The following is a 25129-nucleotide window of genomic DNA, read 5'->3' as shown; positions in this document are numbered from 1 at the left end:
GCAGTTACTGTTAAGTCTCTTGTGAATCCTTCCAGAAATTTCTTGGACATATATAAAACTATAGACCCTTTTCTTAAAAATAGATATTACACTGGGACAAATGGGTCTGTACTTTGCTTTTTCATTTCTTGTTATATCTTGGAGATAACAGCTCTAGAACCACCTAATTGTTAAGTGACTGCCCAGGATTCAGGTTCATGGACATATGATGGGTATTAATGAGTCCCCCATGGATTGTTTGGTTGTATTTAGTCCGTGCAGCAGTGAGCAGCTTCATGGATATGTCTCTGTGTCCATGTATGAGTTCTCTTACAGAAGCCATTCCTAGATAGAGCAGGGTTACAGCCTGCCACATGCCAATTTGGGTAGAAATGGCCCAAGAGGAAGACAGGGTTGTGTGTGAGAATGCTGGTTTACCAACACTGCATGCCATCCAACCGTTTGGTCTTAGGCCAACGGATGAAAAGTGATATATTCTTGATGTTATGTGCACGTCTTCCATTGGAAGTGAAGCCAAATGCCGTTTCATGTGTTTACAAGCTGTTTGTGTTGATTTTCCTGCGTGATGTCTGTTTGTCTCCTTTGCCCACTCCTCTGTTGGATTTTTGGTGTTTATTATTGATTTGCACTGTTCTTTACATATAAAGGATATTTGCCCTTTGATTTATATTGTAAAAGTTTTCATTAAGCTACTGTCATCTTTTGCTTTTTTGCATTGTTTAAAGTTTTTATTTGGGGCGCTTGGGTGGCTCAGTTGGTTAAGCATCCAACTTTGGCTCAGGCCATGATCTCACGGTTGGTGGGTCCAAGTCCTGCGTTGGTCTCTGTGCTGACAGCTCAGAGCCTGGAGCCTGCTTCGGATTCTGTGTCTCCCTCTCTCTCTCTGCCCCTCCCCTGCTCACACTCTCTCTGTCTCCTTCAAAAATAAACATTAAAAAATATTTTTAAAAAGTAGAGTTTTTATTTACATTCCAATTAGTTAACACACAGTGTTAGCTTCGGGTGTACAATATAGTGATTCAGAACTTGCATACAACACTCAGTGTTCATCACAAATGTACTCCTGATCCCCATCACCTTTTAACCCATCCTCCCCACCTCCCCTCTGGTAACCATCAGTTTGTTCCCTATAGTTAAGAGTCTTTTCTTGGTTTAATTCTCTCTTTTTTTCCCTTTGCTCCTTTTTTTTCCCTTAAATTCCACATATGAGTGAAATCATATGGTATTTGTCTTTGTCTTATTTCACTTAGCATAATACCCTCTAGCTTATCCATCTATATCACTGCAAATGGCAAGATTTCATTCTTTTTATGGCTAAGTAATATTCCTTACACACACACACACACACACACACACACACACACACACACACACCACATCTTCTTAACCTGTTCATCAAGTCAGTAGACACTTGGGCTCTTTCCATAATTTGACCATGGTAGATAATACTGCCATAAACATTTGGGTGCCAGCAGGTACCCCCTTTCAATTCGTACTTTTGTATTTTGGGGGTAAATACCTAGTAGAGCAATTGCTGGATCATAGGGTAGTTCTATTTTTAACTTTTTGACGAACCTCCATATTTTTACTTTGTTGAACATTTTATTAGGCAACTGTATGCATCTTTTTCCTTTGAAGTTACTAGGTTTTTGGGATTAGTATGACCTTTACACTCTTACCATTATTTTTTTTCCTTATAGAACTTTTATGACTTTAATGAATTACATATTTGATTTGTCCAGAATTTATTTTGGTATATGGATCCAGAAGGAGTTACATTTTAAGCATTTTCTTCCAAACAGCTATTTGTGCCAAAACTATTCCATGAATTTCATTCCTCACTGAAATGAAATGCTGCCTTTATCATATAATAAATTGTCATATACATCTAGATCTGTTTCTGGATCTCCACTGAGGTCCCAGAACCAGGCTGCTTTATTTGACTGGGGATTTACCTACCATGCATTTTATTACCTGGAAGGCTGATGTCTGTCTTCTGTCACTGTCATCCCCGTTCAGAACTTCCCTAGATCCTCTTGCATATTTATTTTTCCATAGAAACTTTAGAATTAGCTTATATAGTTACAAAAATTCCCATTGGCATTTTTATTTGGCACGTATTACATTTATATTAGTATATGAAATGGCAGAAGCCTCCCTTTGAAACACTGGTTGGGAAATCTAGATCCTGCTGATGTCTCTCTCTGGCCAACAGCCTCATCAGTGAACTTGGAAGTGGAGCCTTCTCTGTTCTAAACAGCTGTAGTCTTGGGGGAGCCCCTGAGTCAGAAGTGCTCAGCTGCCCCTCGATTCCCCACCCTCAGAAACTAAGATAATAAATATTTGTTGTTTTCAGGCTAAGTTTTGGGATCATTTGTTACATGTATATAGATAACTAATATACTATATGTTTTAAAATAAAGTGCATCATGATTCTTACTGATTTTCAGATAAAATGCATCATGATTCATATTATCAGGACTGTAGTGTTTTTACATTTGCACCTTCTTTTTCCTATGCCCCAAATCCCTGTTCTCAAGGACATCAACATAATTCTGCATGTTTTATTTCTTCAATCATACAATAGTCTCAGCATAACAAGACCAACATTGCCAAGGACATGTGATTATAGATACAATTCAAGATCATTTGCATTGACTTTGGTCTTTAGAGGATAGCCCAAAAGGGATGTGCCATCAATTTACTGTGTTTTAAAATCATTCAGAATAGTTCTTTCCATTATTATGTCACAAATGCATACTGCATACATATTTAGATGGATTTTTCTTTTAATTCTTAGGAGTTTGCTTTTTTTCACTGAATTTGTTTTTATAATTATATAAAATAATTACATGGTTCTAAAGTCAAGTATGCAAAACATGGTGTGTGCAAAGATGTCTAGTTTCTTACCCTTTTATCGTACACCCTGAATCTTTTCCTTCCAGTAGAGATAACCAGTTTTAACATTCCAAGATTTATCTTAGGTAAATCTTCCCCTTTCTTAGGTAAAAGGTAATGAGTTAGAGATACCCTTTTCTCCATCTTGTTCTTTATGCTTAGCACTAAACCCTGGAGATTTTGCCAAAGTTCCACACAGTGCAGACCAGTAAGTAGAGGTATTCTGTGCTGTTCTGTAAACCTGTACTGTGTGGATGGATATCCCCTATGTGGGAATGTTAGGATGGTGTCCAGGGCTTTGCTCTTATAAATACTGCTGCAGAGAGCTGCTTTGTCTATGCCTTTCCCCATTTTTGCCAGTTTTTGTATTCATTTTCCTTTTTCTGCACTATAATTCTCCTCAGGTACAAGCTTATGCTTAGGACCTGCCTTGGGCAGATCTGTGTACTATTTTGAGCTTGGCTTTGGCCTTCCTTGACTCGTTCTCTTCCTCCTGGCAGCCAGTGACTTCATCTCGCTTATTGGGTGTCCAATGTTCCACACTGTGGAACTTTCAAATCCTTTCCTTCAGTGATGACCCAACCTGTCCTGCAGCCCCAGGCATGTCATCTCCCCATTGAATGTTCCAGGGCTCTGGTTTCTCAGTGCTTCTTGTTTATATCAGCCTTATTACAGGGTCACCTTTAACAGAGGCTCCATAGAGGCACAGCTCAGCCCATGGCAGTGCAGGGGTGTCTGGCTCTGGGACACGCTGGTGTGGTGGCAGGGCTGGGGGTGGTATTCAGGGAAGGAAGAACCCTTCCAGAGCCTGGAGACCATGCCCCAGGTCTGCGGGGAGAAGGTCTAACCTGAGGTTCAATTTCACAGCTCTGAGGTTCATCCCCTCCTGCCTCCTCTCCTATTCTTGACACCTTCCCTGGGCCAGCTCTTGTGCTTATCTCTGTGGCTTGCCTGGCATGTGGCTTTGGCACTCTGCCTGCTCCTAGCCTCTCCTCAGAGGGCTGTGGCCCCTCACCCCAGCTGAGACTGTTGAACATCCTGTATGTGCTGTTGAAACTCACTGAATCTGACGTGTTTTCTCTCCTGTGTCTTCCATTCTCCCCTCTGCTGCCTTCTGAGTGCATCTGTCCCAACCTGCATGTGTCTGTAGCCACCAATCCGCCTTCCTCTTCTTCTACACCAGACTTTGGGAATGGTTGTCTCATTCTGCACACCTCTCCTACACTCCACAACCCCCTGGCTGGCTCCTGCCCTGCCCTGGTGTTCTCCAAAGCAGCTCTCTAAGGTCACCGCTGGCTTCCTGGTCACTATGCACCAGAAGCATGAGGAATCCTTTCTCCTCCTGCCAGCTTGGGCACAGCTGGGGACGCCCCTCTGGGCACAGAGTGCCAGAGCTTGATAGAGCTGGGTCCTGGGCCCTTTCCTCACCCACCCCACCCCTTCTCCCAAGGATTCTTCTGTGTCTGCAGCTTCACCTGCCACCAGGAGTTCAGTAGGACTCCTGAGTCCAGCTGTCTCCTGAGCTTCTTTGGAAGAAGCTCAGGTTCCTGCATCTAGACGTGCCCAGAATCCCCAAACCCAGCCCCCTCCCAGCGTCCCCTCCTCAGTGAGATGAGCTTTGTCCATCTAGTCACACAACCTGCTTTCCAGAACTCCTCATCCTCACCTCATATTCCAGACTGTGAATTGAACCTCCAGAATGGACTCAGTCTATCACTGTCTCTTTGGCACCATCATTACCCTCATCCACACCATCATCACCACTATCATCATCACCACCATCATCATCATCACCACCATCATCATCACCACCACCATCATCATCACCACCACCATCATCATCACCACCATCATCATCATCATCACCACCATCATCATCACCACCACCATCATCATCATCATCACCACCATCATCATCACCACCACCATCATCATCATCACCATCATCACCACCATCATCACCATCACCATCATTACCACCATCATCATCACCATCACCATCACCATCATCACCACCACCATCATCACCATCACATCACTCATCATCACCACCACCATCATCACCATCACCATCATCACCACCACGATCATCACCATCACCATCATCATCACCATCACCATCACCATCATCACCATCATCATCACCATGATCATCACCGTCACCATCACCATCATCACCACCACCATCATCACCATCACATCACCATCATCATCACCATCACCATCATCACCACCACCATCACCATCACCGTCACCATCACTCACTTGCTAGGACAGCTGTAGTAGCCTCCCAGCTGCTCTCCCTTCTTCCCTTCTGTGGTTTGCCTCTATGCAGCCAGAGTTGCTTTCTAAAAACAGTGGTCAGGCCACTGACCAATACTCTTTAGTGACAGTCCTTGGTGTAGCTCCAGGACCCTCAGGCCTGGCTGGCACTCTCTCTGCAGCCTCAACTTGTTTTGACTGCTGGCCCACCCCATGTACCTGGGCAGTTTGAACATTTTGTAGTTCTTGTAAGATGCTGTACTTGGCCACCCCAGGGGCTTTGCACTGCTCTTGCCTGAGCCTGGAAAGCTCTCTTCTCCTTTCTGTCTCTGGCTTTTTTGATTGCTTTGCATCCTTCAGACCTGAGTGCAAAGAGCAGCTGCCCCAAATTCCTCTAGAGGGCAGGCTTCCCTGTTGCTTCTTCCCTGGCACAGTGTCCTTCCTCCATGGCGTTCATCATGGGTCATCCTGATGCATTTATTTGCTGACTGTGGGAGTGATGTCAGCCTGTGAGCTCCATGTTTTCTATCCTCACACTCAAAAATGCGTAGGCAGTGGTCAATGGCAGTGGTCTTGTGCAAAGCCATTTGACCCTGTGCGTACTGTCCTTATTTGTAAAATTGGGACATTGAGATCTGCTTCATGAGTTGTTGAGCACCGAATGGATCTATACCTTTGTGACACACAGAGGTGCGGTGTGTCAGGGGGTGGGGGCTCTACTCAGTGACCTTTCAGATGCACACCCACACTCCCATCCTTGGCTGTGCTCTGGCTCTACCCAGCTGCCCCCTGGATCCAAGACAGAAAAAGGCACAGGCCTTGGAGTTCATGTGATCACCTGGGCCAGGCTACTGGTTCGAAGCCTCTGTCTACCACCCACCTCATGATCATTTCCCCCAAAGGTGTCAGGGACAGGGGCCTCCAAGGCCTGACTCTATGGGACACCCCCCCTTCCCTGTTTAGAGAGGTTGGCAGAGCTTAGATTTTCCAACAGATGTTTTCATATGGAGGCTTCCCCCAGCAGGAAGGAGCCTGCTGCCCCCTATTCTTCTTTGTCCAAACTTGGCAGATACATTCTACATACACTTATGTTTGTATAATATATGTCATAACAAGAAAATTAAAAAGGAGAAATCACTCTCTGGGGAGATGGGATCTCCTTTAAACCTCTCTTTATTCTTTTGTTGTTCTGTCTCCCTCTGGTGGTCTTGGCATAGTGTTAGTTCAAGAGTTGGGCCAAATTAGAGCAATTTGTGCTCAAACATGTAGGGCCAGCTGCTTTAGTATTGTAATGAAGCTGTTTGATTTTTGGTTCTGCATTTCATGATTGGAGTTGAGAGCAGTGTCTGTGAACTGAAATACGCCCCCTCCCCACACCGGCCGCTCTTCTCGGCTTCCTAATAAATGTGCAGGTAGGAGTGGGTCTGACAGGCAGGATGCTGGAGGCACCGTTTTGTTTTGTATTGTTTCCTTTTTGAAAAAAAAAAGAACAAGGCAGGAATGACAAGAGCCTCCCTCAGAGGGAGGCGGCGGAGGTGGGCATCTGTCGGAGTTGTAACAAAGACCTGAATTTTTCACTGGCTTCTTCCCAGGGAGCAGGTGTCCATAGGTGCTGGTGGTAGACCCCATTGCCCGGGATGGGGTGTCCTCACAACACAGGAGTCTGTGCCCCGTGATCCAGCAGGGCTTATTCGAGTGGTGGGAGAGACGGGGCCAGCTTTTAATATATCTATTTAGGGACATAGGTTTAAACGGGAAATGAGCTTCAGAAAGGTCTGGCGAGCTGCCCATGTTCACCCCGGGAACTGGTAAAAGTGGCCTCAGAGGGTGGGAGTCAATTCAAAAGGCAAGGCCTACCTCCCTGCCCCAGGGATGGGCTCCACAGAGTGCCATTCGACTCCCACCCCACAGATAGGGCATGAAGACCCTTGCCCAGGCCCAGATCCCTCCCTGAGTGCTGGCTGAGGGTGTGGGTGGGTGGTTACCCCAGGCTGCAAGGACCACCCAGACTTTCCCACAGAACGCAGAGGCACCATCTAGTGGTCAGTAATGGTCATTGCAGGGAGGACGGGTGGCTTGGGCCCAGCTATGGGGTGACCTTGGGCAAATGATGGGCACTTGGAACCACACTCACTGGAGAGAATGAGGCCTGAGGGGAAGATGGGGTGAGATAGTAGAAATACACATACTTCAGTCAGAAGCCCTGACGGTCAGGGCGGAAGGTGCTGCCATGTGATTGGCAGTCCCCTTGCCCTCTGTGGGGGTGACATCTGTCTTCCCCTAGCTGGTGACAGGTGCCTGTGTGCCTGCAGTGCACACCAGGGCTGCTGATGGATGGACAGGGAGGGGTTCCTCCCTCCATGCCCCTCCCCATTTGGCAGCCACCCCTCTCCTGTCCCCTCTTCCCCTCCCTTGGTGTCCCCAGCCCTGGCCAGCTGGAGAAAATTTGTCATCTCCAGAGTGAGGACCAAGGCACCTGAGATGGAAGAAGCAGGTGGGAGTCTCGCCCTTGGGACCTGGGGCTGCGTGAGAAAGCTGACACTGGCCTGGCCTCCCAGAGGGCTTTGCTTCTAAGATGGCGGGGAGGGTGAGTTCTTGTGTGCTGGAGATCAGGTATCCCCACACTGACTGCTCTTCAGTGTGACCTGGGGGGCAGGGGTGTAGTGCAGATTCCCAGGCCCCACTACGGGTCCACCAAGGCAGAATTTCTCAGATGGGGCCGGGGACTCTGCAGGCCCCTTGGTCTCTGAGCATGATTCCAGACACAGAAGGAACTGCTTGGGATCTTCTTCTCTCCCTCTTTCTGTCCTCATGTGCTGCAGCTTCAGGTGTTTTAAATGACCTGCCACATCCCCCTACCCCCTCTGGTACAGGGTTTGGAAAAGGTTTGCACCACTTTGTATCTGCAGCTGGGAGGTTCCTCATGTTGATGATGGTGGAGGCCACCGTTTGGGATGTGGCTGCCTTTGGGTCTGGTCCCCACTTTGTCACTTAATATCAGCCTGGTCACAGCATCCCTTTGTCCTGTGAGCCTCGGTGCACTGTCCTGCAGCCTGCTCACAAGGCCATGTGAGCGCGTTAGCTGGCCTTGAACACTGCCTGCTGTCATCGCTGCTGCCTCCCTCGTCTGGTGCTCGAGGCCCTGCCTCAGCTAAGTGCCATGTATGACTTCTGTTTTGAGTTAGGTGCAAATAAAAGCTATGAATTCAGCAATTAATGTGTTGTACTTTATATGCTTTTAGTGTTTATGAAGCTTATCCTATTAATCTTAATTTTGTGAAAACCCTAAGGAGATAGAAATCAGGAATTCCCCCTCAGCCCATTTTGCTGGTGAGAAAATAGAGGCAAACAAAAAGAGAGGAAGTGAGAGGAGAGAGGGAGAGGAAGAGGACTGTCCAAAGGGCACAAAGGAGGGTGTCAGTTTCCCAGAACACCCCAGAAAACACTCCTTTTCAAGTATCTCCCTTCCCATCATTCAGGTCCTGTGCCCCTTAGCTTCTGCGAGCAGCCTTTCCCCTTCTCATCAGATCCGGACTGAGTCCCAGTCACCTCACACCGGGTTTTGCTTCCTGCCTCCTACTTCCTGTCTGAAAAAACCTTACTTTTTCCTTTGCTTTGTTTACCCAACCATCTGAGAGAGGGCACCTCCCAGCCTTGTCCCAGTCATTGCCATGGCTATCCCAGCCCTGGGGACACATCCTGGCCTTCAACACTGACAGGCAGGAGGGGGAGAGGCAGGTGCCTTCCCTCTCTGCCGAATCAGGAGGACCAGCCAGTTCCCCGCCCCACCCAGCACAGATCCCCCAGGCCTTGTTGCAGTATTAAAACAGTCATGACGGTGACGTAACTTGGTGAGCCCTTCTCTGTGCCTGGTGGGTTGCTAAGCCCTGGCTGGCGCTGCCTCACTGCACCATGCATGGGCCCTGGGGTGAGTGGTCCTGGGGTCACAGGCCTGGGGAGTTGCGGGTTCAGAGGTGTGGCCCCTCTCCTGGGTGGCCCTTCTGGTCTTCAGGTCTCTGAGAGGCCTCAGCCATGGGTCTCCCCTGTCACTCTCTGCACAAGAGTGAAGACGCTGGTCATGGAGCAGGGCCACACTCCGGGGGATGCGGGGTGCCAGGCCACTTGCTGCCAGGATTACCTTCCTCTCGGGTCTCGACTCCTCTTTCTCTTGTGTTTGGGCTTGTGGTAATATAGGTGCTTTATTACCTTGATAATTTAAAGTGCCTGCCCACAGAAAGCACCGCATTGTATCTGCGGGCCCAGGTGCCGTGGTGGCCACTTCATCTCGACTCCCCACTGGGTGCACAGGCCCGGTTATGAGGTGTGGCCCTGGGGGGTCAGAGCCGCAAGCGCTGCTCGTGTGGCGTTCATGTGTGTGTGTGTGTGTGTGTGTGTGTACGTGCGTGGGTGGGTGTGTGCATACCTGTGTGTTGTGTGTGTGTGTGGGGGGTGAGGGCTTGTTGATCTGTGCTGGACTTTTGGTGAGGAGAGTCTGGGAGGAGCCCTCAGAGGTCCTACCACCCAGGTACCTGTGATGGGCTGGTTCTCTCCCACCAGAACCAGTGCCGACTGGACTGAAGGCCATAGTGGGTGGCCTGGGAGGAATGTGGGTCAGCTGGGCTGGAGGAGAAGTCACCATCCCACAACAGAGGACCGCCACTGGCACTGACCTTTGGGGAAGGTGGTGGTAACAGTGGCATGAAAAACGTTTGATCTATACATGCATCAGGGGTCGGTATGCTTTTCTTCGGTGTCTTTTAAGCACTAAAAGAGGAAGCTTATAGACCTACCAGAAGCTAGGATAACCCCCGGACCCTCCCACCCACCTTTCCTCAGCTCCCAACCTCCACCCCAGTCCCTCCTACCACCAGGCCCTCATGCCCCCCCACCCCATCGAGACCCCCTGCACCCATTCCCATTCTGCCCTCACTGACCCCCTGAATGCTTTGGCTACCCACCTTCGCTGTCACAGGTAGCTTCCTCCAGACCCAGCAATGTCACCTGTGTGGGAAGAACTTTTCCAGAGACACGGATGTGGTGGGGAGGCCATCCCAAAGGGCCCAGACCCACAGTGTGGACATTGGAGGAAAGGGGACCCCCTTTGTCATGTCTCCCCCTACCCAGCCCCCAGCCCAAGTCTCCTGAAGGGACCCCTTCTCTTGGTTCTGTAGCAGGCGATGCTTCTTTCCTCCAGACATGGACGACAGAGCTGGGGCCGGGTGAGGGGCTTCAGGCTTGCTGAGAGGTGTTGCCAGCAGCCTGTGGAAGTTTCCAGAGTATCATCTATGGGGAGAGCCAGGGAGGTCCTGAGGCATCAGTGGCTTCTGCAGATAGTGCTGGGGGGCTGAGGGCTGGAGCCTTGGGATTGGTTCCCTGAGGGTTTGCTAGAGACTTCCACAAGTGTTATCAAAGATCCCTGGAGTAAACCACTGAGCACCCAAGAGGAAGGGGTACATCATCTGGGGGCTCTGTGGAGGCTGTCAAGGTCAGTGGGGAGAAGGGGCAGGTCCCCAGGACAGTGGGGTCAGGATGGGAGGGCCCCCACCATTCCATGGGGCATGACCTGGGGCATTCCTAAGTTGGAACCTGCCAGGGCCTGGTATTACTTTTAGGTTTCTTTCAAACTTCAGAACACTTCACCTTGTTCTAAAGCACTTTATAAGGGGCACCTGGGTGGCTCAGTCGGTTAAGCATCTGACTTCAGCTCAGGTCATGATCAAACAGTTCATGGGTTTGAGCTCTGCGTTGGGCTCTGTGCTGACAGCTCAGAGCCTGGAGCGTGCTTCGGATTCTGTGTCTCCTTCTCTCTCTGCCCCTCCCCCGCTCGCGCGTGCTCTGTCTCTCTCTGTCTCTGTCTGTCTCTCTTTCAAAATAAATAAACGTTAAAAAAAAATAAAGCACCTTATAAAATTGGCTTTAGTGCAGGAGCCGTGGCACTGCTGTGGAAGAGATGACAGCGGTTCTGTATCTGTGGTTTCCCCACATGTGTGTGAGTCTGATGTGTGTGCCCCTGGGTATGGATCTTCAGGCAGACAATGTAGACTAATGCACACATGCTATGACCTGCTTTGGAGCTTTAACTTCATGTCCACAGAGCTGAGGTTTGTTCCAGTGAAAGCGTGATGTACGCTCCCCCTCCTGGGGCATCTCAGCTTTGTGTGCCCTTTTCTCCTGTGGATTAAAGAGAACTAAAGTTTCAGAATCATTTAGAAAACTTGCCCTGAACCCACGGTGGGCCTGGTTTCAGGGAAGTTGCACAATCACTTCTCAGGGTGAAAGCCTGCTCACTACAGGCCACACACTGGGCTCCTGGCACCTGAGTGGCCTGGTGGGCGTGTGGGCTGGAGCCGGGGCCCCAGACTCTGGGGTCTGCTGACGTCAGGATGAGGCCAGTGAAACTCTCCTTGTCCCCTCATGGGCACGTACCTCTGAATGGGAACACTGTGTTTTGGGGCTCAGGGACTTCTGTCTGTATCCTGAGAGCAATCAGAGGCCCCATGGAGTTTATAGCAGGGGAGGATAAAAGATCAGATCTCCCATCTAGAAGGACCTCTGGTGGCAGCATGGTCTGTGTGGAAGATTCATGTCTTAGTCCTGCCACTGTAACAAAACACCAGAGGCTGTGGCGGTTTATAAACAACAGACATTGATTTCTCACAGTTGTGGAGGATGGAACTCCAAGGTCAGGGTGCCCGCGTGGTCGAGTTCTGGTGGGAGCCCCCTCCCAGGCTGCAGATGGTATTTTTCTATGTCCTCCTGTGGCAGAAAGAGGGCAAGGTGTTCTTTGGGGTCCCTCTTATAAGGGCACGGACCCCATTCATGAGGGCTCTACTCTCCTGACCTAATCACCTCCCAGACGTCATATTTCTAATAGCATCACATTGGGGCTTAGGGCTTCAACATAGGAAATGAAGGGACACAAATGGGCAACTGGAGAAAGACTCAGGATAGGTGTGGTGGCAAAGTGGACAGCACTCAGGGGATGGGTTGGATATGGATGTGAAGGCCATGCAGCTGGGAGGGTGGTGGTGTCCAAGAGGAAGAACCAGGCTCAGTGCCCGGATGGCAGTGGGATATTGAGACTTTGCTTTGGACGTGTTGAGATGGGGCCATCCCAGGAGAGCCAGCAAGCAGGCTGCTGAGTACATGAGGTTGGGGTTTGGAGAACTACAGTACCCCTCATCAGCAAGCAAGTGTTCATGGAAGCCCGAGGCACTAAGTCCCCAGGATGTCAGCATTCTGTGGCCTCATGGAGGAAGGGGTACCTGCAGAGAGCCAAGAAAGAACAGCCAGAGACGAAGGAGGACACTGAGTGACAGGCAAGTGAGGAAGACATGTCTCAAGAAGGAGGCAGGTGACACGATGACCAGAAGGCCCACTGAATGTGAGGGCACTGAGGTCGTGTGCAGCTTTAGTGTGGGGGACATTGGAGCAGGGACACAGCAGCTAGGTTGGGATGTGCTGAGGCAGTTCTTTCCAGATATTTGCCTTCGAGAGGGAGGAGGGAGGGGGCCCACTGGAGGCGGGGATGGGTGAAGGAGGCTTTGGAACCCACCAGGGGACACTGGAGGGTGTTTAAAAGCCCTGAGAAGACCCAACTCATAGGACTTGACTCTGAGAGGGATGGGGTCACAGGTGATCCTCAGCCCCCAGTGGGGACCCACTGCCTCACAGAACCCTGGGAAGGAAGACTGCTTAGATTGCCTGTCCCTCAGGGAGCACAGGTGACACTCTGTCAGGTACAGTGAAGGGGGAGGGGCAACTGGAAGTTCCAGAACATGGGGGAAGCTATGAAATGGTGCTTGCACAGTGGGAGAGGAGGCACTTCTCAGAGGAACCTCTCAGGGTTGCCAACAAGTTTTGAGGGCATTTTGGTCCATGAATTTGTAATGGAACCAACTTGCCTTGTTGGGCGGCTCTCTTTCCAGCTTCAGGCCTCCCAGAGAATGGGTGTTTGGAGTTCTGTTGAGTCCTTGGGGCAGGGGCAGAGGTTCAAGGGCAGTGGGCAGATGTTATGGGACTGGTGAACGGTGGCATCTGGGCTAGGCGAGTGGATACTTTGAGAAGCAGAGTGGGTCAGAGGTGAGAACATGAAACAGTTGGCGGAGGGGACTGCTGGCCCTGGGGCCTGGGGAACCACAGGATAGCCAGCCCTGGGGACACTGGCGTGAGGGGGAGCCTGAGAACCAGAGCCAAGGTCCCTCACAAGGAGGGATCTGGCCAGAGGCAGACAGGGAGAGGGAAGAAGGCCGTGTGACCTGGAAAGGAAGGTGGGTGGGTCTCAGAGGCAAGCTGAGTGATGGTTACAGACTACAGACTCAGGACTGTGCTTGCTCATTAGACATATTGCCTGTGCCTGCTTTTGTCCTACAGGTGCAGAGGTGACTAAGACAGACAGACGGCAAAGCCCAAGATATTTTGCATCTAGCCCCTTAGAAAAGGTTTGCTGATCTTACCTCCAGCTGCCTGTCCAGGACAGGAGCCACTAGCCGTATGTGGCTATTTCTATGTAAATTAGTTAGGTTGTATAAAATTAAAAAATTCAGTTCCTCTGGGGCTCCTGAGTGGCTCAGTTGGTTAAGCGTTCAACTCTTGGGTTTGACTCAGGTCATGATCTCACAGTTGGTGGGTTCGAGCCCCGCATCAGGCTCTGTGCTAACAGTGTGGAGTATGCTTGGGATTCTCTCTCTCTTCCTCTCTGTCTCTGCTTCTCCCCTGCTCACACTCTCTGTCTCTAAATAAATAAATAAACTTAAAAAAATATTCAGTTCCTCTTGCAGTAGCCACAGTTCAAGCGCCCCAAAGCCATACATGACTAGCAGTTCCTGTACTGAACCGCACGAAGATAGAACATTCAATATCATGGTAGGAAATTCTGTTGACAGCGCTGGCCTAGAGGCAGCAGGTGGAGCAAGCACCATGGACCTGACCTGGACCTGAGGTGTATGGGATGGGGGTGCCCACCCAGGCATGTGACAGGGCCAGAATCCTACAGTGCAGAAGTGGAGGAGAAAGCCCCAGAAGAACTGTAGGGTAGCAGGCAGTGTCCGCTCACTGTCCTGAGTTCCAGAGGGCTCTGGGGCAGGCATGGAAATGCTGCCCACTTGGGGACAGGGCATCTCTGGGATTGTAGCAAGTGGCTGTCACCATGGAGGCTGAGGTGCCTTGAGTGACCTGGAATTGTCCTCCTGTATCATGCATGTAGAGTTTTCTGACCGGGGTGTTGATTTTGTGAAACTACTTATACCAGGCACTGTGTAGTGAGGAGGGAAGCAGACTGGCCTCCCTCTGCTGGCTGCAGATGGGCAGTGGTTCAGCCCTTCTCCTTTGTCCCCTGTCCCTGCTGCCTTGTTCCTTTGTCCTCTGGGAAGATGCTAACTATGCCCGCTTCAGTTCCAGGGCCCTGCGAACCAGAAGACCTCATTGATGGGATCATCTTTGCTGCCAACTACCTGGGGTCCACCCAGCTGCTCTCAGAACGTAACCCTTCCAAAAACATCAGAATGATGCAGGCACAGGAGGCCGTCAGCCGGGTCAAGGTACTGGTGGGCTCAGCAGAGCCCTGGTTCACTGTGGGGAGGCACTGGAGTTGGGAAGGGGGATGCAACCACCCTCAGCAGGGAGAGCGTGAATGCCTGAGGCACCTGGAGAGGCCAAGGGAGACTTTGGCCTGTCTAGAAGAATGCTGGGCTAGGGACAGAGGCTGCTGGCTCCTTAATGAGGAGCCACCACCGGGCCACTGGAGACACAATTTTTAAAGGTTCCACCACATTCCATTCATAAAACACATTTGTGTGGAGGCTCAAATCCCATTTTGATGGTCTGTATATCTTTGGCACCAAAGTGCTTGCAGAAGGGGAAACGAAGGAATCACATTTTTCGTTTAAATAGAAATTTCTGATGTATTTGCTGCTCTGGGTACCCATTGAATCGCCTGGTTTTGAACAGTGGGTGCAGACGGGCAGGAGAAAGATGAGGCCAAGTCAGCAAAACTAAGGGGGTCAGGAGAGAAGGGCGTGGTGGCTTGAGGAGGTGCCCCTCTGGGCAGTTCAGGGTCTGTGGATGCTGCTGGGCTCTATGGGGTGAGAAATCGTGTCAGACCCCTCCCCCACCTCTTTTATAGAGGCAAAGGGGTCTGTGGTGTGAGCCCATGGTGGTCAGGGGAGGAGATGCACAGAGCCCCGGGCCCTCCTGCCCAGACCCCAGTCCTGCTCCCCTGCCTAGAGCCTGACGCTTTTCTGCCAGTTCTGCATCTCTCTGTCCTTAGTCTTACCCTCGTAGATCTGGGTGGCTGTTGGTAATTTCCAGCGCTTGGGGGACCTGTGTGGGCTTTTCTTGGTCAGTGTGTGTGCTCCCCGAAGTGATGGCTATGCACCCATCCTGCCCCTGCCCCTGCCCCTTTCCTCTGAGCACAAGGTCTGAGTCCCAGGGTGTTAACCATAAGTCTAAAATAACTTTGCTGCCCTTCCTTCTCTTCCTTTCTTTCTTCCTTTGTCTGTTTTTCTTTTCTCTTACATGCTGCTCAGAGGATGCAAAAGGCTGCTAAAATCAAGAAAAAAGCGGTGTGTAGGACCAAGGGGTTTGCTGGTGTTTCTGGGCTTTGTCCTATGCAGTTTGGGGGGCGGTCCTATTTGTAGGAACACAAATCATGTGGCAAACAGCTTTTTCCTACTCTTCCCTTGGTAGATAAATAGATTTTTGAACAAAACCACAGACACTTTTTTTTTAACCACCCACTTATAGAAGAACCTCATCATTGCCCTTGTTATGTTTTTGTTCAGTCTCTCATGCCAGAACATGGTTAATGCTGTGACGTTACTGTTTCCCATCAACGGCTTTCACATGTAGCATTTCACATGACCATGTGACGCATTGAGTGCTTCGGCCTCCTGTACAGAATTAATTAAATTGTTCTGATATTTAAAGACTCATTAAGTTTAATTTACTAAATCAGGATGATGAGAAGGTCAGCTTGTCCATGAGTTGCGTTCTCCACTGGTAAGAGTTTCTGGAGCATGAGAAAACTTTAAAAAAAATTGAGGTGACACCCTGGTCATTTGTTTGTAAAACTGGTCATTTAGTAAATGCTGGGTCCTCCCGATACAGGAAATCTCAAATGCTTGGCCTCGGAAGACGCTCATTTGGTGCAGGTGCAGGCTTGGTGCTTTGACAGCAAGAGATTTAGTCCTCCACCCTCACCTAGAACACCTGTTTTCTGTCTGTGTGGCCAGAGGAGCCTGTCTGGTGGCTCCCTTCCTCCTGCGGTGAGACTTCTCTCCCCGTGACATTTGCTCTTTGCCCCTCGGTGTTTCCTTGGATTCCCTGATCTGTAGGAGAGGAAGGAACTCAGCCATCTCCCTCTGCCCAAGCCAGCTTTCTGCTGGGAGCCTCCAGGCAGTGCAGATGGGTTGGCTTTGCAGACCTGTAATTGGGGTGTGCTCCCCCGCCCCACCAAGGAGGAGGTGTCCCTTGCCTGCAGTTGCCTAGTGCACCCCTACACCCCTGTGCCCAAATACCAGGCAGCTGGAACAGGGCTCTGTTGTGCCTGGTCCTCAGATCTGTAGTCCAGAGAGCCCGAATGGGTGGAAGCAGGCAGACCCAGCTTAGAAGAGCCTCTGCGGCTGGCTCACCTGATTATATCCATGGAGAGTTGTTCTTCCCTTTGGGCAAGGGGATGTTCAGGATCGTGGCTGAGGGCTCCTTTTCTGGTGTGCTCACATCTAGCCAGGCAAGTGCTGATAGGAGCCCAGGACCAGGAGTAAGCAGCATCCCCACACAGCTGACGTGCTGCTGACTGTGGGGTCATGGTGCCCCCATCCACAGACATGCCCACTTGATTGCTGGCCCTCTGTTGGATGCACGGTGCACTCCCCCTTTCTTCCAGCAGAGAGTACAATGGGGCGAGCTTTGCTGTTCACCATTAGTGATCAGGTTTTGGCTTAATCCATTCACACCCCCCCCCCCCCCCCCCCCCCCCGGTCTGAGCTCATTCAGCTCTATGTGTGTGTCCCTGTTCTCTGATCAAGTACATCATAGCGCTCAAACTTCCTGCAAACTTTTTTTTTTTTTTGCTTCTGGTCCAACCTGTTTTTGTTTTTTTTTTGTTTTTTGTTTTTTTTTTTGTTTTTTGTTTTTTGTTTTTTGGTTTTTTTTTTAGCAAAAAGATTTTGAGGAACAGCCCCACACTATAACTAGAAGCATGTGGATGTAGGATATAACCCGGTTTTTCAAATCAGAGAAAAAGTAGTTCTTCTACATTCCTGCAAAGTATTTTCACCTGGATTATTTTGAACTGTGTTTTTTTTTTTTAATTATTTTTTTAATGTTTTTATTTATTTTTGAGACAGAGAGAGACCAAGCATGAGCAGGGGAGGGGCAGAGAGAGAGAGGGAGACACAGAATCCAAAGCAGGCCCCAGGCCCCGAGCTATCAGCACAGAGCCCGACGTGGGGCTCGAACCCACATACTGTGAGATCATGACCTGAGCTGAAGTCGGACGCCCAACTGACTGAGCCACCCAGGTGCCCCAGAACTGTGTTCTCTTTAAAATCTGTTAAAAGCAGTGTCATTTCGTGGTGGGCTGAAAGCCCCAAAGACTGCTTCCCTTGAAAACAGAGCTAAAATACGAATTTATCAATATTATACAGGGCCCCTCTGTGACTCTGAATTCTTGAGGAATCGTCAGCAGGAGGATTTCTGATTTCAGATTTTTTTAGTGAGGAATTAAATCACATTTTGTGCTCGTTTGAAGTGGAAGATATGCCACTGTGGGCTCCTAGTGATCACAAAGAATTACTTACCTCAGTGGGTACACCGGAAGAATTTGTATTTCATTGCCACTGTGCAGCAGCAGTTAGGATTCCCATGGATGTAAAACCCAATGACAAGCTATCTTGGTTGAGGGCAGACCCTAAATAAATAGTGCACTCAGCTTCTAGAACATTCCATGTACACATAAGAATTGACCATATGATGAAGGTATTCCAGGAGCTGACAAAGCAGGGGCATTTGTGTGACAGATGCTTCTGGTTTCTCTGATGTTGCTGGGAGGGCAGCACTGAGTCCGGCTGGAGTTTTAGTTCCCTTAGGGTTTTTGGAAGACCAGCATTAAGCCTGCTGGGGCGATTGACATGACTAGGATTATTTAAATCAGAAGAAGATGCTGACAATCTAATCCAACTTCTTTGAAAATTTCTTCCCCATTTCCTGGGGATATTTGGAATCCCAAATCCAGGAAACGCATGTAGCCTGAGTACAGAGACCCTGTACCTTCACCGGGCTTGATAAGGGTCGGCAGGCAGGCCTACTTTTTAGGGAGTGGAAGGGCTGCGCTTTGGATGCTGGGACATAAGACCCCAGGCGTCCAGCCCCCCTCCATGCTCAGGCTTCCGGAAGCTGTCTCCTCCCTCCTCCTTCACGCCCTGTGCAAACTGCCTTTAGAACTCACTTCGCTACAGATTGCGCTGGAAGGCGGTGTGCAATTTAGATTTCCCATGGCTGCTCCAAGCTGGGGCAGCATTTCCCTCTAGGGGCGCTCAGGGTCATTAGTAAAATTGTCAGGCTTTTGTTCAAGTTAGTTGTTTCTTTTTTCTTTCTTTCTTTCTTTTTTTTTAATTTGTAACAGTATCCACTGTCCTTTCTTAGAATTCGGAGGGGGATGCCCAGACTCTGACCGAAGTGGATCTTTTCATCTCCACCCAGAGGATCAAGGTGTTAAATGCGGACACACAGGTAAGGTTTTAAAGACCATTGTTGAAAATCCTGTCATTAAACCCCTAACGTCCCACCTCTAATCGCAGGAGAACTTTCCCTCTGGGATGAGCTGAATGGCTGTCCCCAAGGACCATTGCTCCTCCGGACCTTGGGTCTTGAATGGGTTGTGGATTCTAGAGTAAGCTGCAGGGGACCGAGGAGCATCAGGCCGGGAAGATAAAGACGCCGGGGATGTAGGTGTGCTGGCTGCAGCTGAATTAAATAGACGAAGTGAAGGGGAAGGAAAGTGGGATTCGGAAGCTGTGTGTGCTCACCGTCAGGATTCTAGAATGGCCTTCCTGAAACCTCCGTATGCCGGGTCCGGGGAATGGAGCTGGAGGGTGGAAATCCTGTGGCAGCCCTCTGCCCTCTGAATGGGTGGTCCTCCATCAGGGGGCCAGAGTCGGGCGGGGGGGGGGGGGGGGGCGCTGTCTTAAGATTTTCTACCTGTAAACCATGTGTTGTGGCCAGCGTCTTCTCATTTTTCCTGTGCTTTACACTGCTGTTGGTGGAAAAGACAGATCCATGAGGAGGAAGTGAGCCATGCAGGATATAAACGCCTATGAGCTGAGAAGGAGAAAGAGGGAAGGAGGCCAAGGGCAAGGGGTAGATGGAGGGAGGGGTCGGGAAGGCCTCAGGCAATGCTGTGTGCTTGAGGTTTGCTGAGAGGGAGGCCCCATTCACTCTGGGGCCAGATCTCCATTACTGGGCCTTTTTGAGGACCGCCAGATGCCGGGGTAATGACCCCTTTGATTCTTTGTCATCAGCGAGTAATCTGTGTGGTGTCACTGGATGTGTGGGTACCCTGTTCCCTCACACCCTTTTTCGCCTGAAGGTTTTAGCATCCAGTGATCATCTTGCTTGAGTTGGTTCGAACATTGGAAGTGCAAAATGGTGATTTTCTAATCATGTCACGCTCTCCACTTGTATTATCAGACCTCTCTCTATCTGTGCAGAAGACCTTTTGTTTCTTTCTCTCTCTCTCTCTTCACTGTGGACTGATGTTTATTTTTTAACTCGTGTTACCTCTGTTAACTTCCTTATTCTTTTTGGTGCTCCAGTGATCCCAAGTTCAGCCGGCCAGAGACCTTTAAACTGGGTCCTGTGTGGTTTTAACATCTTCCCTCTAGTCTTTGCTCATGTCGTTGCTTTCTGAGACAGTGAGGTATTCTGAGCTCCCCTTACACTTGCCCTGCCCCAGACCTGGAATCAGCCATTTCTTCAGGGAGCCACACACAGCTCTTTTTAGTGTGGGGAATGACATACAGCAACAAAGACCTGCGTGCTGGCCGTGCTCAGCATTGTGGGCGCGTCGTTGCTCCTGGGCCCTTGCAACGAGCAGAGCTAGACAATACATGTGTTTTAGAAGGCTGTGAGTTCCTAGGTGCCCCTCCGTCTGGGAGGACAGTGGCTCTACCCTGGACATGCGGGCAGAAATCAGGAAATGCTGAGGAGCCACCACCACTGTCCCCTCTCCAGTACCCCTTTCTGAAAAGTGGCCCTTGTGGTTTTAAACCTAGCCTTGGCCAGAAAACAGCTCAGCTCCCAGAAGACAGACGTGGGGCAATACCTGCTGTAAAATGGATTCGTGAGGAAGAAAAGGGGCTTCAGAGGCTGCCGAAGCACCCAGTTTTCCTTTGTGCAAACAGCACAAATGCATAAAAGAACAACTGATTAGTTTCTCCGAGCCTTCTTGCGCAGCCTGTTAGGCAGGGGTCACGAGCAAGACGCTCAGTGGAGAGTCCTGTCAGACAACAAAAGCCATCAAGAGTAATGGACCTGCCAGGAGCCCAGGGAATTGAATGGCTACTGAGACCCATCCATCAGTCAGGGGAGCTGCCTCAGTGTCCCCTGACCGGGGCCTGGGCTCTCTGGGAAGAACTTATCTGTGGAAAATGTTGGCCTTGGAGCCTTCCTTATCTGCTAGGGAGAAACACATGTCTTCCAGGGAAGGAACCCTTCTCCAGAGCCACAGACTACCTGTGATCAGGTGGGGACAGGCTTCACTGCTGGCAGCCTCCCTGCTCTCCCTCCAGCAGGGACCATGAGCTCCACCCCAACATCGTACCTCCAAGAAGCAGTGGAAGAGTGCTGTAGGCTGAAGGTGAAGGCAGATTCACCTTGACTGTGAATCGTTTGCCTGAAATTCTGTGTTCACTGGAGCAGTGTATTCTCAACCAGGGGATACTTGGCAAAGGCTGGAAATATCTTTGGTTGTCACAGCTTAGGAAGGGGGAGATGCTACTGGCATCTAGTGGGTAGAGGCCAGGGATGCTGCTGAACATCCTACAGTGTATGGGACAGCCCTTCACAATGAATGACCCACCCCAAACATCATCAGTGTCAAGTTTGAGAAGTTCTGAACGTGAGTGTTTTTTATTTTTATTTATTATTATTATTATTATTATTATTAACATTTATTCATTTTTGAGAGTGAGAGAGAGAGACAGAGCATGAGTCAGGGAGGGGCAGAGAGAGGGACAGTATCCGAAGCAGGCTTCAGGCTCCAAGTTGTCAGCACAGAGCTTGACGTGGGGCTCAAACTCACAAACTGCGAGATCATGACCTGAGCCAAAGTTGGCCACTTAACCGACTGAGCCACCCAGGTGTTTCATTTGAGTGTTTTTTAATGGCTTGTTCTCCCTGACGTTTCCTAACGTGGACCCCTTCCTCTCTCTCCTGACAGGAAACCATGATGGACCATGCCTTGCGCACCATCTCCTATATCGCAGACATTGGGAACATCGTGGTGCTGATGGCCAGGCGCCGCATGCCCCGGTCGGCCTCTCAGGACTGCATTGAGACCACCCCCGGGGCCCAGGAGGGGAAGAAGCAGTACAAGATGATTTGCCACGTGTTCGAGTCTGAGGATGTAAGTAACTGCACAGGCGTGCCACACCCCTCTCCCAACAGCCCAGACTTCACCAGGGCTCCGGCATCCCAGGCTTTTTGGAAGCCAAGTCTCAGGTAGAAATCCCATGCACTGTAATTGATGTATTTTCTAACACTCAGAGTTTGCAGAGATGGTGAACACAGTTCTACTTCACTTCAGGGCTGTTTATAAATTGAACCATAGTTAAATAGGCTGGGGGTGGGGGGATTGGTGGCTAGCTATCTGAAGATATCCTTTAACAAAACCTTATCCTCCTAAAAGAGAATACTCCTTGACTTTTTTCTGTTGTTAAGATGCACATTTTCACATGTGGGGCTTGCACACAAGGAAGGCAGCGTCTGTGTCTGGGGAGTAGCTCTGCTTTCACTCGTGACCACTTCACATCATGATAAGTTGAAAAATAATTCTGAAGCTTAAATACTGCAGGCTCACTAGGAGACCATGAACCCTTTCACTCTTTCCTTCAATGGGATGAGAGCATCTTTCTGAGCCTGGAATTGGATAATAGGGATGGGAGAAGGGAGCCCAGGGCCAGGAGGTAACAGGAGAGAATGGGCCCAGGTCTCTCTGCTGCCCCCTGGCGGGAAGATCTTGTTGTGGCTGTTGCCAAAGTAGAATTTTTATTTTTTTTTAACTTTTTTTTAATGTTTATTTATGAGAGACCGGGGGGGGGGGGGGGGGGGGGGGGGCTTGAGTGGGGGAGGGGCAGAGAGAGACATACACACAGAATCCGAAGTAGGTTCCAGGCTCTGAGCGGACAGCACAGAGCCCGATGCGGGACTTGAACTTGTGAACTGCGAGATCATAATCTGAGCCGAAGTCAGACGCTTAACCAACGGAACCACCCAGGCACCCCCAAAGTAGAATTTTTAAAAAGCAATCTCTTCTCCGTGGACACTTGGCAAGGATCATTCTTGTTCACATATGGACTTGCAGGTCAGAAACCTGAAGCAGAGGGGAATGGCCCCCCAGTTTTTACATTTGGAGACTGTAGGGATGGAGGCAGCCATCTTTATTAAGAAGTTGAAGACAGCTAGAAGTGCTTTGCAGTAATGGCATACTGATTGGAGAAGAAATTTAAACACACCCACTGGTGCACACACATATTCTTTTCGCCACAATACAGGTATTCGTGGACACCTAATTGGGCACTTCTGTGTGACTCAGGGCTTGAGGATGTCATAGAGACTGGGGGGGGGGGGGTGGTTGGTGAAGATGGGCCCTTGGGAAGGGCTATGAGTGAAAGGCAGGGTAAGACAAGGAACAGGCCAGCAGTGGAGGGTGAATGGTCTGCTGGCACATAAGTCATGAGGAGCAGGGGGCACAAAGGGGAGGTGGCCGCCCCTGTGGATGGCTGTGGGCCAAGGGGTAGAGAAGGGATACTGCTGTTGGGGGGTGCTGCTGTGGCCCAGTGTTTTCAGTGCAAGGAGAGAAGGCTGAGGGCCAATAAAGGTGGGCATGAATAGGATTCCCAAGTGGTCCTTGAAGGAGGGAGGGGAAGGACCCACCCCCTGGGGTGTGTCCAGGGACGCTGAGCAGCTGCCCAGAGCATATGACCTGGATGGTGGCTCTGTCCAGGGGGGCTGCTGGGGATGAGTAAGGGATCTCTGAGGGTCTGGTGACAGTGGTGTGGGACACCTGCAGAAAACAGGAGTGGCAGTAAGGATACCAGGGCTCCTTCTGAGCCTCAGTTTCCCTCTAGAAACAGTTGCTCCTGGGCTGAGGCCAGTGTAGATGAGCCACACAAAGGAGTGCTGGGGGTATGGCAGCTCCCTTTTCCCTTCCTCACCTCCTGCAGGAGGTCGGTCACCTCTGGGCACCACCCTGCCAATGCCAGCCCCTGGCTGAGGCCCCCTGCACTCCCCACCTTCCTGGGTGGGACTCCTGGCCTCACAGCATTGAGCACCCACAGGCCCAGGCTGTGAACTGGGGGGCAGGTGAGCCCCTTGTCTGAAGGGCTCCAAGTATGTCCCCCAGTCCAGCTGGGAGAAACACGAGGACACAGGGTGGATGGGGAAATAGGAGACTGCCACCAGCAGCTGGCGGGGAGATGCCAAGGGCTCCTGGATGGCACCCCAGGGAACCCACTGTCCCTAGGAGCTCCTATGGGTTGGGCTGGGGCACCCAGGCAGAACCCTAGGTGGATCCCAGGGCACTGGGCAGCCCTGCCAGACTATAAGTGCAGCTGTGAAGGGAGTGTTGCTCTCAGACTCCCACCCTGTCAGGACCTCAGTCAGCTGGGGACAGACCTGGAGGCGTTGGGGCAACCAGAAGCAAGTCCTGAGACCCCAGGGGGGGCAGGACAGTTCCCAGGCTCCCTGTCCCCCCTACCCTCACCTTCTACCCTCTGGCCTTGGCTGCTGCTCTGCTGTTCTCGGATGTGCCTCTCCCGGGCTCCCCACCCTCCGATCCACTCATGTCCAGGCTGGGGTGTCACTTAGTGGTCCCCAGGACACAGCATCTCTGCCTGGTCCACCCAAACAGCACTGCCAAAATACCAAAATACTGATCTTGGGAGTGGACAGGGCTTACTCCAGTGAACATTGGCTTGTCCTTCCTGTAAACTGTTGAGGGCCCAGCGTAGGAGGGCAGTTCAATCTAGAATCTGCACCTATTTCAGGAAAGCCTTCCACGCTCTGCCATTATTACCTAGCCCAGCCCACTTCGTTACAGAGACATAGTCATTTGTGGCACTTAAATCATGCAGTGTGTAGAAGGAGGAAGGGATTTAGGCATTTAGGTCAAATCCTTTGTTTCCCAGTCCTGAGGTTTGCTGAGGGCACCCATGCAGAAGGCCCCCTTGATGGCTGTTGGGGAGGCAGGTGGTGGCAGGGGGTAGACCAGCACTGGGGTCCCCTCACTCCAGGGCTGGGGGAGGAGGCCCTGTGGTGGGCCAAGCCGCTGGGAGCCCTGTTGCTCTCCAGGGCCACACAGCTGTTAGTGTGCTTGGCATCCTTCTGGGAGCTCGGGGTTTAGCTCTTGCCACCCACCTGTCCCCCATCTGCACACTGGCTGGTGACAGGGAATGCCTGACAATGACTTTTCAATGTCCAGGGCTCTGCAGTGTCAGAGATTCAGTAATGTCCACACAAGTGGTTCCCTGAAGTGGAAGGAAGTGATTTTCTCTGTGGGGTCTGTGCTGGTGTCCCTAGGTCTGGTGCTTCTTATAGACCTCAGCCTGGAACAGCCACACCCCCCACCAGAACAGCTGAACGCACACCTGCCTCCCCAGTTGCCATTGGGTTCAGTTGTTGAGGAGACATAAATGTTGGGGAGACAACTGACAGTCTCTGTGACACTCCCTGAAGAACACACCTCTAGTCT

General features: G+C 50.6%; 1 protein-coding gene across 10 annotated transcripts in view; it reads left to right on the top strand.

Annotated features, from left to right (window-relative positions):
• The window catches only part of APBA2 (amyloid beta precursor protein binding family A member 2), a 272652-nt gene that overhangs the window by 234507 nt on the left and 13016 nt on the right, over nt 1-25129 (top strand). For all 10 annotated transcript variants that reach the window (XM_047863713.1, XM_047863718.1, XM_047863717.1 and 7 more), the window contains 3 exons: nt 14554-14699; nt 18805-18891; nt 21599-21784. In XM_047863713.1, coding sequence (XP_047719669.1) covers nt 14554-14699; nt 18805-18891; nt 21599-21784 — 419 coding nt within the window. The remainder of the gene's footprint in view (nt 1-14553; nt 14700-18804; nt 18892-21598; nt 21785-25129) is intronic.

The sequence above is a fragment of the Prionailurus viverrinus genome, chromosome B3 (genome assembly GCF_022837055.1).
Source record: "Prionailurus viverrinus isolate Anna chromosome B3, UM_Priviv_1.0, whole genome shotgun sequence".
NCBI lineage: Eukaryota > Metazoa > Chordata > Mammalia > Carnivora > Felidae > Prionailurus > Prionailurus viverrinus.
The sequence above is the reverse complement of the archived record's forward strand: the minus strand, read 5'-3'. Positions and strand labels throughout refer to the sequence as shown.